The 17,018-nt window shown below is 52.2% G+C and overlaps 1 protein-coding gene across 3 annotated transcripts in view; it reads left to right on the plus strand.

The window, feature by feature from the left end:
* PTPRU (protein tyrosine phosphatase receptor type U) overlaps nt 1-16,209 on the plus strand; it is a 270,209-nt gene extending 254,000 nt beyond the window's left edge. For all 3 annotated transcript variants that reach the window (XM_006112017.5, XM_006112018.5, XM_089773413.1), the window contains 3 exons: nt 2,046-2,203; nt 4,617-4,752; nt 11,139-16,209. In XM_006112017.5, coding sequence (XP_006112079.2) covers nt 2,046-2,203; nt 4,617-4,752; nt 11,139-11,201 — 357 coding nt within the window. In that variant the 3' untranslated portion in view covers nt 11,202-16,209. The remainder of the gene's footprint in view (nt 1-2,045; nt 2,204-4,616; nt 4,753-11,138) is intronic.
* The last annotated feature ends 809 nt before the right edge of the window (nt 16,210-17,018 follow it).

Raw genomic sequence — 17,018 nt, forward strand, 5'->3', positions numbered from 1 at the left:
CACCAGCAACTGCCTGGCACCTGACTTCCACAGTAACTGCTGGCACCACCTTCTCAGCAGTGGAAATTGACCACTGGGGAAAGCAAAATGGCATGGGAGAACCTACAAGCAGCCCTGGTGAAATGAGCAGCCAGGATAGCAGGAAGGGCCTATTGAATCGCCTCCTCTTCCTGGGCTTAGAAAGTTTTATCGTGCACTAGATGCAGCCGTTTGAAACCCCAGAATCCTGCCGTCCTGCGTGGGCTGCTTTAAAGAGAAAGCAATTGCGCTGGAGAATCCAATCGGTGTGTGCAGCACCTGTGGCTGTGTATGTCGGGGTGATTGGCAGGTGCTGCAACGTGGCGGGCGAGAGAATGTACATGGCAGTGTGCTCTGGGACGGTGTAGTTGTGTGTGCTGCTCCGGATGGTACAAACCTTACACACTTACACAGTGTTATATACACACCTCCTGCAATGAGGTTTACCAGCTAATTCGAATTAGGGGCTTTAAAACGGACTCCCGTTTCACTGCCGCATGTAGACGCGGGCAGTTACTCCGGGCTGTGAATTTCTAAAATGGCGACGGGCCAGGAACATGCAAATCAAGCGCAAGATATTTAAATCCCGGGCTTGATTTGCAACTTCGGTATGCTTCATTTGCCTCCCTACTTCGAAGCAGGGGGCAAGTGTAGACACACCCTTCCTTCCTTCTACACCCCACACTCTTGTCACTGAAAACGGCATTGCACGTTGACTGTTGGGCCCATGTGCATTCCCAGAGTGTTTTCATCTTCCAAGTGAGAACTGAGCCCCACATCCATCTGACTAAAGCCTAGGCTTACTTAGCTTCGTGCCTGTAAATCCTTCTTCTCCCGCAGCCGGCTAACTGCATTAGGGTGCAAAGCTAACTAGATTACTAGGGTATTAAAGAGCATTTTTACCATTCTCCACCTCCTGGCCAGATGGCTCTGTTTCAAGAGCTTTGCAGATTGCAGCATGGATAAAGGAGGTGCTGTCAGCTGAATACTCGCAGGTTCATCTATTGCGCCCAGCCTACGTGGGACCCAGAATACACTGGGAGGGGTGGCTGCAGGGCAGAACTGAGGTGCATTATGTGAGGAGTCCAGGATGGGACTAGCGGCAGGGTTACAGGTTAGGTTGAGATGCATTGGTGTTGCGGGGAGCCAGGCAGGGGCAGCAGGGGCTGGTACAGGTTAGGTTGAGGTGCATTGGCATTGGGGGGAGCCAGGCAGGAGTAGCAGGGGCCAGTACAGGTTAGGTTGAGGTGCATTGGCATTGGGGGGAGCCAGGCAGGGGCAGCAGGGGCTGGTACAGGTTAGCTTGAGGTGCATTGGCATTGGGGGGAGCCAGGCAGGGGCAGCAGGGGCTGGTACAGGTTAGGTTGAGGTGCATTGGCATTGCGGGGAGCCAGGCAGGGGTAGCAGGGGCCAGTACAGGTTAGGTTGAGGTGCATTGGCATTGGGGGGAGCCAGGCAGGGGTAGCAGGGGCCAGTACAGGTTAGGTTGAGGTGCATTGGCATTGCGGGGAGCCAGGCAGGGGTAGCAGGGTCCGGTACAGGTTAGGTTGAGGTGCACTGGCATTGCGGGGAGCCAGGCAGGGGTAGCAGGGGCCAGTACAGGTTAGGTTTAGGTGCATTGGCATTGCGGGGAGCCAGGCAGGGGTAGCAGGGGCCAGTACAGGTTAGGTTGAGGTGCATTGGCATTGCGGGGAGCCAGGCAGGGACAGCAGGGGCTGGTACAGGTTAGCTTGAGGTGCATTGGCATTGCGGGGAGCCAGGCAGGGGTAGCAGGGGCCGGTACAAGTTAGGCTGAAGGGCACTATCAGAGCTTTGTGTGTGTTGGGGGTTGGTGACTGGCATGGCCAGGGCAGGGCGAAGCAAGGTGAGATGCACTAGCAGATGTGCTGAGAAGGTGAGTCAGTAGCGTGGGATTCTGGGGGTGAGTGTGGATTACCATGACCCATGCTGGCCCTTTCCCCAACCACACCCTGCAGCAGGAGGCCTGGGAGAGCAGCCATACTTACACACTGACGTTTGTCTTCCAGTTGCAGGAAGGGCACCTGATGGTCCGGCATTTCCAGTACCTGAGATGGTCGGCATACAGAGACACGCCGGACTCCAAGAAATCGTTCCTGCACCTGCTGGCCCAAGTGGAGAAGTGGCAAGAGGAGAGTGGCGATGGGAGGACAGTCGTGCACTGCTTGTGAGTAGGCCTCGGAGAACAGCATTCTGTTCACCTGGCCAAGGGTCCTCACCAACTCATGCACACAAAGGGCTGGAGGGCAGCAGCCCCCACCAGTCCACCTGCCCTGGATGCTGCTAAGGGCTGCCTGGGCATGAAGTCTCTATTCTCAACAAGCCCGTTGATACAGCTCTGGGCATCTGCCATCTTGGATTTCCTCTGATAACTCCCAAGTTCTGAGGTATTTAAAGCTCAGCCCTCACTAGGCCAGGAGCTCTGCTGGTGGGAATCGGTGTCAGTGCGCTGTGACCAGTGGAGTCACCCCAGCCTGCTAAGCTGCTCACGTTGTTGTGGGACTGAGCAGCCACCCGAGTGATGTGCAGGACCCTGTGAGAAGTGGATGGAGGCAAGGGCTGAGTGATTGCGGGGATGTGCTCTCCAGCAGGTCTAGTTACCTAGGTCACGCTCTACAAGGCCTCTCAAACCACCATCCATGCTCTACAAGGTTCCCCATCCACCCACAGGCACACAGGCGTGTGCACACACACAGAGGGCTTAATGAGTTTTCAAATCAACAGAGGCAGCAGGCGAGCTTTTAATCAAAAGTTAATTACAACCTCGTCCATCTTCATTAGCCTAAGGATAATTTTAGAGCATCCTTTGTAAAACCCAGTTCCCTGTTCCCTTGGAGCTCTGAGATGAGTACTAGGAGGTAAGAGAGGGGCCAAGGTGAGGAGGAGGGTGTAGAGGCTCATAAATCGGATGCCGGTGTGTCTGGCAAGGCTGATTCATTCACAGGTGCAGGAAGGGTGAATCCAATGGCGATTGGGATGTGAGTGATGCATGTAGCTCTCAGGGCAGCTGCTACGCCAAATAACACCGATAAAGGAGGAGGGATCGTCTGCCGCATTTTACAGAGGGGGAGCTGAGCCATGCAGAGAGAAAGCAAGATGCCCCTTTACACAAGAAGTTTGTGGTAGAGCCAAGAATTGGACCCACCACTCTGAGCCCAAGGATCTTCAAGACCAGCTTCCCTTGCTGCAGCTCCTCTGACAAGCCTGGGTGTAGGGAGCCACAGCCTGGGAACCATCGTCCCCTCACATGTGAACCATCTTGGTTTAGGGAGTTTGGAGACTGAATATCAGAGGGGGACAGTGCCATGTCACAGCTTGGCTTTGTGACGGGTTCATTCTGGCCCAGCATGGCAGAGGGAAATCCCAGACCATCGTTGAATGCGTTCTAGGGGGCTGGCCCATCCGGAAGACGCGCAGTGTGAGCAGCTCCTGGTGGAAACCACTCTGGAAGTTGTTCCAATATGCCAGAGACGGCACAGGGAGTTCCCAAAGAGTCTCCTAGCACAGCCCCCGGGGAACTGACTGTTGGTTCCTAGCTCTTGTCTTCTGTCAGGTTCTGGTCCATGATATTTCACTTTCCACCCAGGGCTGCTTGGCATCCTTGACAGCCCCCAGCAGGGCGAGCAGGAGGATGGTCCATGGTTCTGGTACTATCCTGAGTTCATCTCCCTGCTTGAGAGAGTCACTTAGGCTACATCTAGACTGCGAGCCTCTTTCGATTTACTTTCCAAAGAACGCGGCAGCAGTCTAAACACAGGGGAAGTTTTTTCGAAAAAACCCTGTAGTTTAGACACACCCTTAGTCTCTGTGCCTCAGGTTCCCATTTGTACCCTAGGGTAAGAGCCCCATCTGCCTCCCAGGGGGTGCCTTGAGGATTCAGACATGAAAGACGGCGAGGGGCCTGACCTTGTGGTGACTTGGAAACATGTTCAGTAGCCCCGAAGGAAGGTTCATGCCTCTGGACTTGCAGGACCACTCTTCATGCCTTTTGTTGACGTAGCTCCAACCCGGCTACCCCCCAGCCCTCTGGGACAGGTGGGATTTGAATGAGAAGTTGCAGGTTTGGGTCAGTAGCTCAGCCGCCATCTTTGGGAGTTCTGGGATGTCCAGCTGGCCCTGGCGACATGTGGCTCTCTCATCAGCCCCCCTGTTCCCTAACTTGCTTCGCCGACCCCTCCCTCTGACAGCAGCAGCTCCTCTTTCTTGCCTGGGCATGGGAAGATGTCTGCCCTCTCCCACGGCAGCAAACGCTGATGCATGTGAGTCCCAGCAGCTAGTCACCTCAGTGGAATGGGCCTGATTTTCAAAGGTGGGGGGCTGGCAGCTGCCATTGAGATCTGAGTATCAAGCCCCTTGTCCAGGCCCCCCGTTGAGAGCACTGCCATTTGCCTCCATGCCCCGTTCCCTAGCTCCCTTTGTGGCGGGGCTCTTGGGGGCTCAGTTCCTCACGGTCTGCCACACCCTAGCAACTCCCAGGGGACACCAGGGAAAAGGGCCATTCAGGCTGCACGTGGCATTGCTCCGTCAGGTATCCTTGCGCACTGGCTCGCCATTGGCTGACTCCGTGCATGTCTCTGTAGGAACGGGGGTGGTCGGAGCGGTACTTTCTGTGCCTCTACCATGATCCTGGAGATGATCAAGTGTCACAACATGGTGGATGTTTTCTATGCTGCAAAGACCCTTCGCAACTACAAGCCAAATATGGTGGAGAACTTGGTAAGTACTGAACATTCCCTCCCCCTGCTTCCTGCTAGCCCGGCTCCCATGCCCACCGTGGTGTCAACATCCTGCTGTGCGGCCCAGGCGTGTCGGGATCCAGTCAGTCTGGGGAGTCAGGAGAGACAAGCACCAGGCCAGCGAGGAGGTGGGATCCTTCGGGATGGTACCTCCCTTCTGCTTCTAGCCACTTGAGGCCTGAGACTTGGTTGCCTGCCACAGCTGAGGCAGTGACCTCACAGTGTCGTTGCTGGGCTCCTCCTCTGAGCAGCAAGGGAGGCTCGTAGCTAGTTCGCTGGAGGTGATTCACGCTGTTCAGGGGGGTTAGGAGCAGTAGGGTTCCTGGCTAAGGAGGGGAGGGGCAGCCCTGTGGAGTATTTTCTGGTCTCAGGCTCCCTGCCAAGCCCTGTGGCCAAGCTGGGGTGCAGAGGGGGGCTCTGTTCGCATGGCATCTGCCTGTGCTGACATTGCTAGGTGGGCACTATGTGCAGCCAGATGGGCTCTGCTGGTGGGTTAATTCACACCCCAGACTCGGAGCCTCCTGGAGTACAGAGAGTGGAGGTTCCTGGGGCTCAGCCTGCTGGGTCTGGCAGGGCTCTGTGTTGGAGGTGACGCACCAGAGCAGAGCTGATCCTCTGAGTGCATCGCTCCGGCCTGCTCCCATGACAGAACCGCACAGAACAGGTCTCTGGAGCTCAGTTCTCTGCCACGCATCTCCTGGGCGGGATACGAGGGACTCCTCTACGCTTCAGTGGAAAGAGTCACGCACGTCCTGCTCGCGACAGCAGGGCCTCTGGGGGGTTGTGTTTGCCTCTGGCTGCCCAGCCTTGTCTGTCTCCCAGGACCTGAACCCATCGTACACACCACGCGCTAAAGCCGACCTCATTACTCACGTGTAGGAAAAACAGAAATTCTAACAACGGTTTAGGCCCGTTACCGGAGGTGATAAACTGCTAATAGTGATGCAAAAAAGGCAAACGTGTTCAGTAAATATTTCTGTTCTGTATTTGGAAAGATGCATGTTGATGTGCTTCTGGCATAGGAAATTGATGTCTGAGAGAGGAAAGGTTTCCAGTCCATTGGTAACCAAGGAGGATACTGAATGACATCTGCTAGGTATAAACATTTTTAAAGAAAGAGTTTAAAAGAGTTGGCTGAGGAAATCTCTGCGGCTAAGTTTTAATAAGCCTGGGAATACAAGGGAGGCTCCAAAAGCCTGGAAAGTGCCAATGTGCAAATATTTGAAAAGGGCAAGTGGAATGACCCCGATAGCCATAAGTCGGCTAGCTGGGCATCAGTCCCAGGCAAAGCAATGCAAAGGTTAATATGGGATTCGGTTACTAAAGAATGAGAAGAGAAGAATATAATTAATACCAGCCAACAGGGTTTTATTGAAAATAGGGCTTATGTTCTCTGAGGCAATGACGAGTTTGGTTGACGAAGGTAACTGTATACATGTAATATACTTAGATTCTTGTGTGGCATTCGACTTAGTAACATGTGACATTCTGGTTGAAAAATTAGCACTAGCCTAAGTCAGTAAAGCAAACGTTAAATGGAGTAAGAACTAGCTCCCTGACATCTCACTGTAGCCGTCAGTGGTGAGTGACCATGTGAAATCACTAATGATAAAATGCAAATATTGGCAGAGCATGATACAAAGCTGAGGGCAGGCAGTTATGCAGAGCTGTCTGAATTCATTGGTAAAGTAGGCCTAATCGGACTAGGGATGTAATAGTGGGGTTGATTAACCGATAAGCAAAAGCTTATAGGTTAATGCTATAGACTACACGCATTTCCCACCCACCCCTTGCCAGTGCATTCTTTAGCAGCTCAGTCCTGGCTTGCACTGGGTCCTGGACCTACATTTACATAGACATACATTTAAAGTGTATTAGGCAGCTCGGCTCTGTTCCGGCTCGTGCTGGGTCCAGGAGTTCAGACCCCTTCACTCCCGGACAGGAGCTGCCTAGGGACTATAGACTAGTCGACTAACCAATAAGAATTCATGAGGTTAATCAACTATTTAATTAACGGACATTTAACATCCCTGAGTTGGACATCTGGAACAAGGAACAGCAGCCTTACTACAGAATGGGAGACTGTATCCGAAAAGCAGTGACTGTGCAAAGGTTCGAGGGAGTCACAAGTAACTCACCATCAGATCTCAGTGCAATGCTGTGGTGAAAAGGGCTGATGTGGTCCTTGGACCGTAGAGGAGAGAGGTGGCCATTTTACATCTGTATGTTGCAGTGGTGAGATCAATACTGGAACACTATGTACAGTTCTTGTGGCCACATTTTTAAAAGGATGTAGAAATTTTGAAATGGGGAGTGCCGAAAGGGCTGGAAAGATGCCTGGCAGTGAGGGTACATCTTCACAGCAGTGTTATTTCGGAGCAACTGACGTTACTCTGAAATAACTCAGTGTGCAGCAACACTACAAGCCTTTATTTCAAAATAATGTTGAGCTGGAGGACTTCTTACTCTGACTCCTGTAACCCTCATTTCCTGAGGAGTAAGGGAAGTGGAAGGAAGAGTGTTCTTCCTTCGACTTCCTGCTGCATAGACAATTGACATAGCGGAAGTAGCATAGCTTAATTCATCTTTAGCCCTGTACACATACCCTGCAAGACGTAAAGAGCTCAGTCTATCAGAGAGGGATCGAGAGGGGACTTTGCAGCAGATCAGGACCTTCACCGGGAGCAGATACCAGTATTACACAGCATGTGAGTGGAGTCTAGCTGAGACGCAGAACAAGAACTAACGGGTGGAACCTGAAGCCCGATAAAGGAAGGAATGCACTATTTTGTAACAGTGAGGGTGGTCAACCACTGACACGCACTCCCAAGGGAAGTGGTAGATTTGCCATCATTTGATGCCTGCAAATTAAGACACGCTGCCTGCCCGGAAGATGCTTTAGCCAAACCCAAGTGATTGGGCTCAATGCCAGGATAGCAGGGTGAAATGGAATAGCCTGTGAGATGCACAAGGTCAGACTAGGCATTCTGATGGGCCTTTCTGGCCTTCAGCTCTGTGAATGTTGTTCTTACTGTAGGGGTACAGAGATGGAGCGTTACCTCAGAGCGCATTCAAAGGGACAGTGGAGGTGCAGCTATGGGAGCTGGCCTTCAGGGGCTAGAAGCCCATGCCCTACACCTGCCCAGGAGGAGAGATACATAGAGATCGTGCCTGGGGTTTTCTTGCATTGTGAAAGGAATCTGAGTGGTTTCTTGCATTTTTTTCAAAGCAAGTTGCTAGGTTTGCTTTGCCTGGATTATCAAATCCCTTGCTTTAAAACCGAAATGGCTTTGGGAGGGATGTGCTCTGCATTAAGAATTAAATAGGGGGACCCAGGTGGGGGGAGGAGAAGAACTAATAAAAAGGCACAGTGGCAGGCATGCAATCGTCAAACCCATTGGGCTAAATTGCAAAGGTATTAGAAGAAAAGCCGCATTTTGGATCAAAACGCAATCTTTTCCCAGCCTTAAATGAACCTGAAATGTCTATTCCAGGAGACTCAATCTAATGGAGCCACTGGGTGCTGAGGTAAATGGGCGTAGCCTCTCTGAAGTCAGGATCTGACCTATCTGCCTTCCCCCTCCCTATACACCGGCTGCCTTTCTGGGAGGTTATTATTATAAAGGGAATCAATCCTTTTCCTTAATCCAAAAGCGTTCTGTGCTTTTAATCTCTGCCGCGGCTGCCTCCTCTCTTTGATTTCCTTCCCCTGGTGCCCCCACACGCCTGGACCAGCATCGTGGCACCCACCACTCCATGCAGCTTATGGGATTTTCCGAACGCCCACGGGTGCGTCCTGCAGAGCTTCCTGAAGGATGGTGCTTCAGAAGCATTTAGCTCTCTAGCATAGATTTCCTGGACATGGAATCCCCCTCTCCCTTCCCACCCTTCAATGTTTGCAAAGAGAATGGCTGCCAACAGGATTCTCGTTGCTCTGACAGGGTCCCCCCTCCTCCAGTCACAGCTGTCATCTCCTTGCCGTATCGGGCTCTGACGCCCTCCAGTTGAGAGTTGAGTCCCTAATGGGGTGGGGAACCAGAGAAGCGGATGGGCACATGCTCTGTTAGTGAGGAAAGGGCTCATCCCATTAAAGATACCAGAGCTGCTCTGTTGTTGTGGGCTGGTGCCTGGCATGGCGCAGTCACACACAATCTTGCTCTTAGGCCACATCTAAACCAGGGAATAAGCTGGAAGTCAGAGCCACAACTCCAGCTACGTTAATTGTGGAGCTGGATTTAGCGAATCTTGATTCAAACTTTGGCACCATCCCCACAGCGGGAGGCGGATGACAAAATGCTCCCGTCGATTTCCCTTACTCCTTCTGTACTGGTGTTGACAGGGCGCCCTCCGCGTTTGATTTAACAGGTCCTTACTAGGCCAGCTCTATCGAACATCAGAAGATCAGCCTCCGGAGCGTTGCTCTGTAGAAAAGGGTAGACAAGGCCTTAGATTGCAAGCCGTCCATGGCAGAGAGATCTCAGTGAACTGTAGGGCCTGTATAAATAAGCACAGACTAATCCTGCCATTAAGAGGAAGCCATTATTTTTAGTCCTTCCTCTAATGGGAAAATAAGATCCTGTATATCTTCTAAATATGGAAAAATCAATGCGTATGGCAGCAGTTAAAGCCAGGGAAGATTTTCACACAGGACATAAGTTGTAGCCACAAAATATATGCAGACGAGGGGACTGTAATTGCGCTCAGTAAACCCAGACTGGCGCATGTCCCTGTCCCAAGGGAGCTGAAATGGCTCCGCTCCACTCCTAGTGCAGCCAGCTCAGCCGCTGCCATGAGAGGAAGGTTGTAAGAAGCAGTTGGTTAGGAATGTGAATAGTCAGATCCCTGTGATGTCAGCATTCCAGGATCAGGCCCTTACGCTGCCAGCCTGGTGCGATACATGTACAGACGGATCTGTTGGCACATGCAGGCCCCTGCTTTCTACATGCAGTGATGGGCTCTGAGCCTATTCCCAGAGACCCCTGCACCTGGCCATAGCAACCCCCCACCGGCACGACTGGGCTCCCTTGTTGGCAGTCTCAGTGGGGAGGCTGAGACGTGACTTAGCCATGGAGACTGAACTCCCCTTTCCTGCCTAGGTGCAGATGTTCTGCGTCAGGGCTGAGCTGCATTGCTGGGTGCTCTGTAGGATGCTTGTGCTGCCGTTGCCCAGGCGGGACAAGCCAGGACCGTAGGCCCCAGGTCTGTCACCCAGGCCCCTTTTACCAGTGTCAAATGCATTCTTGTTTAAATGAATGGGTAACATTCAGCAATGCCAGGCTCACCGGGGGGGGGGGGGGAGGGACAATTGCCCCGAGGCCCGGGGCTCTGGGTGCTGCTGCTACTACAGCAGTGGCAGAGCCCGGAGCCCCAAGCCCTTTAAATCACCACGGGAGAACCGGGCAGCTCTACGGGCTGGGGGGGCACTGCACTCCAGGTGCCACTGAGGGCAAGGGCCTTGGTGTGCTTGTTGCCCCACCCCCTTGCGGTCAAGGCCCTTGCAGGGGTGTTGGAGCTGCCCCCCCAGTGTGGCTGACGGCTTCCCCGAGTAATGCTGGAAATGCAGGAACAATTTGTATAATGCGGCTGCTGCAAGCCATTGGCCCAGATTGGAAACCCCGTATATGACGGAAACCCCTTCAAGACAGAGAGGGAGGCAGCTGGCTAGCTGCAGCACCGACGGCGATGGTAGCAGAGATCCCCAACTGCCCTGCCTGGAGCTCTCCGGGTAAGCAGCACCCAGCGCACTAGTAAGCCCAGCTCACAGGTGAGCCCAGCTTTGCAGGTAAGCAGCACCCAGCGCATAGGACCAGTAGATGGTGCTCACGATCACGCAGCATTGTCCTAGCCAGCTGGTTGGAAGGTTCCGCAGGCGCCACTGTCCATTGGAAAATACCATTGCTATCGCGCGGAACGTTTTGTGGGAAAATGTTGGCAATAAAGCACGTTCTTTGGAAAGGAAAGGGGAAAAGGTGCTGCTGTGGGGCTGGACCATTGTAGTCAAACCTATTCAAAGTAGAACCTTTTGATTTTCCATTTGCCGGGACTTTTCATTTAATGCTGAAGTGAATGCAATGGAATGCGGTGCAATTAGAACCAACGGGGAGACATCGGAATTGGAACACAGGCTTTCATTAGACCTGACACTTTTTTTTCAGATTTTCATTTTGTAGGGCGTTTAGAAATGTCTTGTTTTCCTTCTATTTTGGAGCGACAGAAATTTCAAAATTGTGAAATTGCAACGCCTGGTCCCTGCTCTGCTCCCTCCTGGGCTTCTAGGGCCAGTGAGACTCCCTGGGCAGTGAAATGGCTTAGGCGGTGCAGCTCCGTAGTTCAGCTCCTCACAGATCTCTCTTTCTCTCCTTAAAGGAACAGTATCATTTCTGCTACGACATAGCACTGGAATACCTGGAATCACTGGAGACAAGATAGCACCGTGCCGGAGATGGAAGGCAAATGTTTGTTTTGGGTCCATGCCAAGCATGCATTTTGCATTCAGACTTGGAGCTAGCACTACTGGTGCAAGGGGGGAACAATACTGGACAGAATCAAAAAATACACTGATGAAAGGCAGGACACGGGGAAATGTTAGCCATGCTAGATCTTCATCCTACTGCTCTCCATCTGCCCTCCTCCTCCCACAGCATGGGGCAGCGTCACACGGGTTGGTTGCCAGCCCTCATTCCCTTACCAGCGATGCCTCCCTGAAGGCCTGGACTGTACGTGCACTCACAGACAAGGACGAGCAAAAGAGCTTCACCCGTGGACAACTTTGGGCACATCCAACTTGCAGCCTGAGAAGGGGAAGAGGAATTCAAGCCTATTTCTCAGTGGTGGTTACAAAGGATTTATGGAAACATCAGTCCTTGGGAGCAGTACTCGGTGGGGGGGAGGGTTAATTGTATTTTAAGTCCAAGCAGCAATTCTGAGGAGCCTAGAAGCTTTTCTGCTTTGCCCTCTGAAGAAACGAGCCATCTTGGGATGAAGACACTAAAGCGAGTTGTGTCATTTTCAGTCTCAGTTTTAATCACAAGTTAGATGTTTGCTCGTGGATGCCAGCTTCCTGGCTTCCCGAGAGCTGTGTTTTATCTGTGTGTGTCTCAACAGGATATATGACCCCTTGGCCCACATGAGAATGGGGGGAATCCAGGTTGTATTAAATGGGACGGACAAAAAGGCTGTTCCTGTCCAGGTGCTCACACCCAGCCTAAGCTATTCCCCCCAAGATTTTCTGGCATGACTAAGTGATTCTTGGTGCCTGGAACTTTTTGGGTGCCCACAATGAGCAACATTAACAGTACCTGATTTCCAGAGGGCAAATTCTCAGCCCTTGCTGGAAATCTGTTTCCTTCGAGATCTCAGACTGGGTGCCCCAAAATGTAGGCACCCAAAGTCACCTAGAAAAACACCGTCGTGTGTCTTGTTTCACAGGCGCCTGGAGCCAGCTGCCTCGCTGAGAGGAGACCAGCAGGAGGGAACCTTTTCTGTGGGCTGGTCCATGTGGCCAGCACCAGCAGGTGCACGGGAATGGAGCTGGGCTGGAAGCAGTGGGGGCCTCAGAAGAAAGGCCAAAATATTTCAAGCAGGAGGGTCAAAGCCAACCCTCAGCTTAGAGCCAGGCGAGCACAGAGGGAGCCCACAGAGGTGCAGTGGGTGTAAGTTAGAGCCTTGCCTTTGGAAGGCTGGGGGCCAAACTCTGCCTGGGGATGCTGTTGTAAATGCAGAGGCACCTCCCTGCAGTCACAGCCCCGTAAATTTAGATCCACCCAAGTCAGTTACCAGAGCAGCTCTCTCTCAAACGGAGCAGAATCCACCCAGGCAGGAAACAATGGATGGGGCAGAGGGTTGTCTAATTCTTAGGGCAGCTGGGCAGGCATGGAGTGGGGGAAGAGATCAGATGCCAAATCCTTACCTGGTGCATGGTGCTGTGTGCAGCCAACTCTTCCTCCATCTGCTCCATTCAATAGCTATGCCCAGGCTGTCAATGACTTCCCTCTAGCTAAGCTACTGCAGAGTCTGCCCAGAGCGATCCTCAGCTACTGCCCCATGATACTGCCATGGTACGGGATGCACCTGCTAGATATAGCATGCGAAGTGCCATTGGGGGACCTTCTCTGTCATGCCTCTGTTCAGAGCAGAATCAGAACTGGCAGCCAGCTCCTCGCCTGGTAGAAATTGGCATGGCTGCATTGCAACGTGGAGCAAGGTGGGTTCACAAGCTAAATATCTGGCCCGGAAAGTCCAGCAATTCTCCATGCAACCATGGAAGCAGAGGGCTGGAAGGGACCTTGAGAGGTCGTCTAGTGCAGTCCCCTGCCAGGTCTAGCTGAGAGCTTCTGGCAGCCTGACCCACATCCCAGTGCTCCAGGCCCGTTTTGGGACCGTGCTCAGTTCACTGGCGGCTGGGGGTGGCCAAGACCCAGGGAGGCTGCGCTGGGCAGGGTGTGCTCTGAGGGCTGGCATTGTTCACATGGACTGGATGAAAACGGGGGACATTGTTTTCCAACCAAGATGGAATTTTTTGCAGAAAATGCCCGTTTGGGTGTTTGTGGAAACCTGTTAAAATATTTTGCCCAAGACAAAAACTTGTTCCTCAATCATGTGAGGGGCGGAGGGAAGCATTTCCCGGGCGGCCCTAGTGCTCCACCCTGTCCCTAGCAGAGCAGAGGGGGAGAGGGCAGGTGTGGATAAAACTCTGCCGGTCTCTCCTTGGGCTGGGCCCAGCTTGCGTGACTTGCAGCTCTGAAGAGGTGAAAGCCCCTTCGGCGCCGGTGCAAAATGGGGTTGGTGGGGCTGAGTGGACACTTGCTGCCTCCAAGCACGTGCTGCTCATGCCGGTCCGCTCGCCTGCTGGGGAAGTCTGGGCAGCACAGAGTCCACAGCAGGTCAAAGCCCACTGCAGCATTGGAGCCAGTTTCAGTGTGCCAAAGGCAGGGCATTTTGACACTGGCCACACTTAAGAGCTTCTCCCTGCAATTGCTGAATGGCTCTTGTATTCTGGAGGCCGTGGGGTGGCCCAAACCCTCTCACCAGAGGCCTGCTTACTGCAAACTGGGTAGCATCACGCCTTGCAGTGCCGGGTGGGCACAGATCTTGCCCTTGCTGGAAGGGGGTGGAGAGAGTGGAAGATGTGCAAAGAACAACACGACTGATTTCGCGGCTGGAGGCGCCTGGCTTGTGAGCAAAGCTGTGAGGGAGTAAACCTGCCTAGCTCTGGTAAAGGGTGACCGTGGCTCCATAGGAGACCAGCCGACAAATATGGGCAGGTAGCTGGGAAGAAGAGGAATTGCTTGCACAGGCTTAGGAGGTAAAACTAAGTGCAATGGGCTGACATTAGGCAAAGGGAATTTAGACTGAATCCCAGGGAAAGTTTTGTAACACTGATGTCCATTGAGGTGCAAAATGGGCAGGCATGAGATGCCATCTCAAGAGTTGTGTAGCTGGGACCCCCTCTGGAGAATGACTGCAGGGTAAGCCCACTGAGGGTGTTACCAGAGATGTGTTTGATCCAGAGTCTGGACCAATCTTGACTCTGCCCCATTTTCATCACAGTGTGATTCTGGCTTTGCCGCATCCCTTGTGCTATTTAACATCTGTGTGTTGGATGCTCAGCGGGAGGAGGCATCCGAGTGCGCACCCCTGTCGGTCGCCTGCCCAGCTGTGGTTTTGATTCTGAATCTGCATGGATCCCTGACAGAACCAATGAATTGAGCAGACAGCCTTCGTGTCTGTGCCCCACTGTCACCACCCCAGGGTTTACCCCACAATGGGGGATGCATCAGACAGTTGCTGCATGGGGAGCCGTGCTGAGGTCCCTGGGCAGGCTGGGCTATGCTACAAACCAATGCTCAGCACGGCCCCTTGTTGATCTGGCATTGCCCAGCTCAGGAGCTGCCTGGGGGTGGGGGATGGGTTGTCACCCCAATTACCTGGCTGTTTGTGATGATTTCACTGTCCTAATGATCACTCACTCCAAGGGCTACAACAGCCACATCCTCCTTCCCTGCCTGCCTGCTGTGATCTTGGGGGTTCCTTAAATAACGAACCAGCGAATGAGAAAGGAATAAAACGAACTGGAGCGCGACCGTGGTGGACTCCAAATGCCCAGGCTCATAGCACGGCCCTTAGGAGGGAGCGTCTCTGCCTCGCCATCTTTCCTAACCACCCTCCCACCCTGGCACTAACTTCTGCTTCCTAATGGCTGAGCATTTGCTTTACCCCTGCCAGTGATGCCTCCCAGAGAGGAGGCGCAACCCCCAGGAGCTGCATTAAAAGCCTGAATTGAAATAAAACATTGGCTTGATTTGCCTTCAGTCCTGTTCACACATTTAATGTCTCTCTGGAATGCCTGCCGGAGGGGCTGCCTTGGAGAAGGATGAGGGTGAGCCGTAGCAGCCCGTGTTACTGAATTAGTTCTTCCTTCGCGGCCAAGCCCAAGCAGAACAGAGCTGCATGTAAGAGGTGTTCTGTAAATCCGATGGGAGGACTAGACAGGTAAGGGTTGGTCCTTGTGATTATCACCACCCAGGGGCAGAAGAATTTTGGACCCAAGGGAAGACAGGGTTAAAATGGGGAGGCTTTCCTTTCTGGAAATAAACAAGTAAATATTAGGAATTTCCATGAACCAAAAATGTATGTGGGCTTGCAGAACTAGGAAACTTGTTATGTTTGTTGGGTGAGTTGCCTCTCCCTCAAGTTCCTTCTTGGTACCTCCATTCTGGGTTGTTTGTGCATCACCCCCAATGTTTTGGAGCTGAGGGCAGATGACATTCTGCAGTGCTCATAGATGAAATACTACCAGAAAGGCATGCAAAAAAATTCTGCACCCCCTTTCAGTCTAGAGGTAAAGCAGTGTGGCTGAGTTGTATATACGTTTTACAAGCAAGGGTTTTTTTGTATATTCTCTTTGTTGTCCGTCTCTGAAATTTTTAGTGCCACTCTTTGGAAGGGCAAGCTTTAAAAAAATCAAAGTGCTATAACTAACCAACCTTCAACTTCTAACGAGACAAGTACAACATGAGGCAAGGCCATCCTGTACATAGCCATATAGATATATAAATATATATATATACTGTTCTTAAGATGGATAATGTTTATCAGTATTACAAATACAGTGGTGCTTTTTTCTTTTTAATACAAAAATTTAAAATGAAATAAAAAACAAAAAGCCAGAAATACCAAATTTGCGTTGTTTTTGTCCCCGGTGAGCTCAGACTGTTGGCCTGTTTCATTGACAAAGGTGAATGGTGGAAGATCTTTGCTTAGTGGACAGCGGGGAAGGGCCTTGTGCATTGACAGGGACTGGGGAGAGGGATACCAAGTGAGCAGCCATGCTAACGTGGCTCTCACCACACACTCCAGGCTGGTTTTAACTTTCGTTTTATTTTGCTTTCTTTTATTTTGAAAAAAATCAGTTGCATAAATAAATGTTCTAAATTTGTGATGGCCTCTGAGTTTCTTTCACTAGCCCTCGGGTGGGTGTCGTGACGCCTTTGTGTAGTTCTCTCCGAGGCTGTGGCTTAAGGGTGCTGTGATCCAGGTTTGGTTTCACAGCACCTAGCATAATGGGGGTCCTGCACAGGATACTAAGGTAGGCTTGGGGCAGGCTGGGCCATCTCAGAAGCGCATCCTTGACAGTAGAGTGGCAAGCACAGATCAGGATGACTCTGATGTAGGACATGAAGCAGCTTCCTCCAGCAATAACGAAGGCTCCGCGGCTCATCAACTCATGAAACGTTTGTGTCTCAGGCTGAAGATTTCCATGCTTGGTCTTACTAATGATTTACGGCAGCAGAGGAAGCAGCGGCTGCACTAGCCGCTAATGGTGCGCTTAGATCCGTGCTTCACTCAGTCATTTCACCAGGCTAGCCTCATGGCTTGAGTTTGCCAAGGCATGGCAGTGGGCAGGCCATAGGGCCAGCAGGGCAAAGGACAGTAAGTCCAGTAGAACGATGCCCATTTACACCAGCTGGGGCGCTGGCCCCTGGACTTCAGTAACTATGTTGAAAAGATTAAGGCAGATTTTTAAACATGAAGGGAAGAAAACTTGGAAACCAAGGGGGAGGGTCCCAAGTCTCAAAGGTCTTTGGGCTCCTCAGTCCTTGCGAAATTAGGCAGCTAGGAGCAGGGTCCCCTGTGAGCGGGGAGCTTGTGCAGCCGTGCAGGGCAGTTTCAGATGCTGCCCAGCTGATTAGCAGAATGCCCACTGCTAGGCTTTTTGTTTCTACTGGTGGTGCACAGCACACGTGC

Source organism: Pelodiscus sinensis, chromosome 26 (genome assembly GCF_052426305.1).
Source record: "Pelodiscus sinensis isolate ZL-2025 chromosome 26, ASM5242630v1, whole genome shotgun sequence".
Lineage (NCBI taxonomy): Eukaryota > Metazoa > Chordata > Testudines > Trionychidae > Pelodiscus > Pelodiscus sinensis.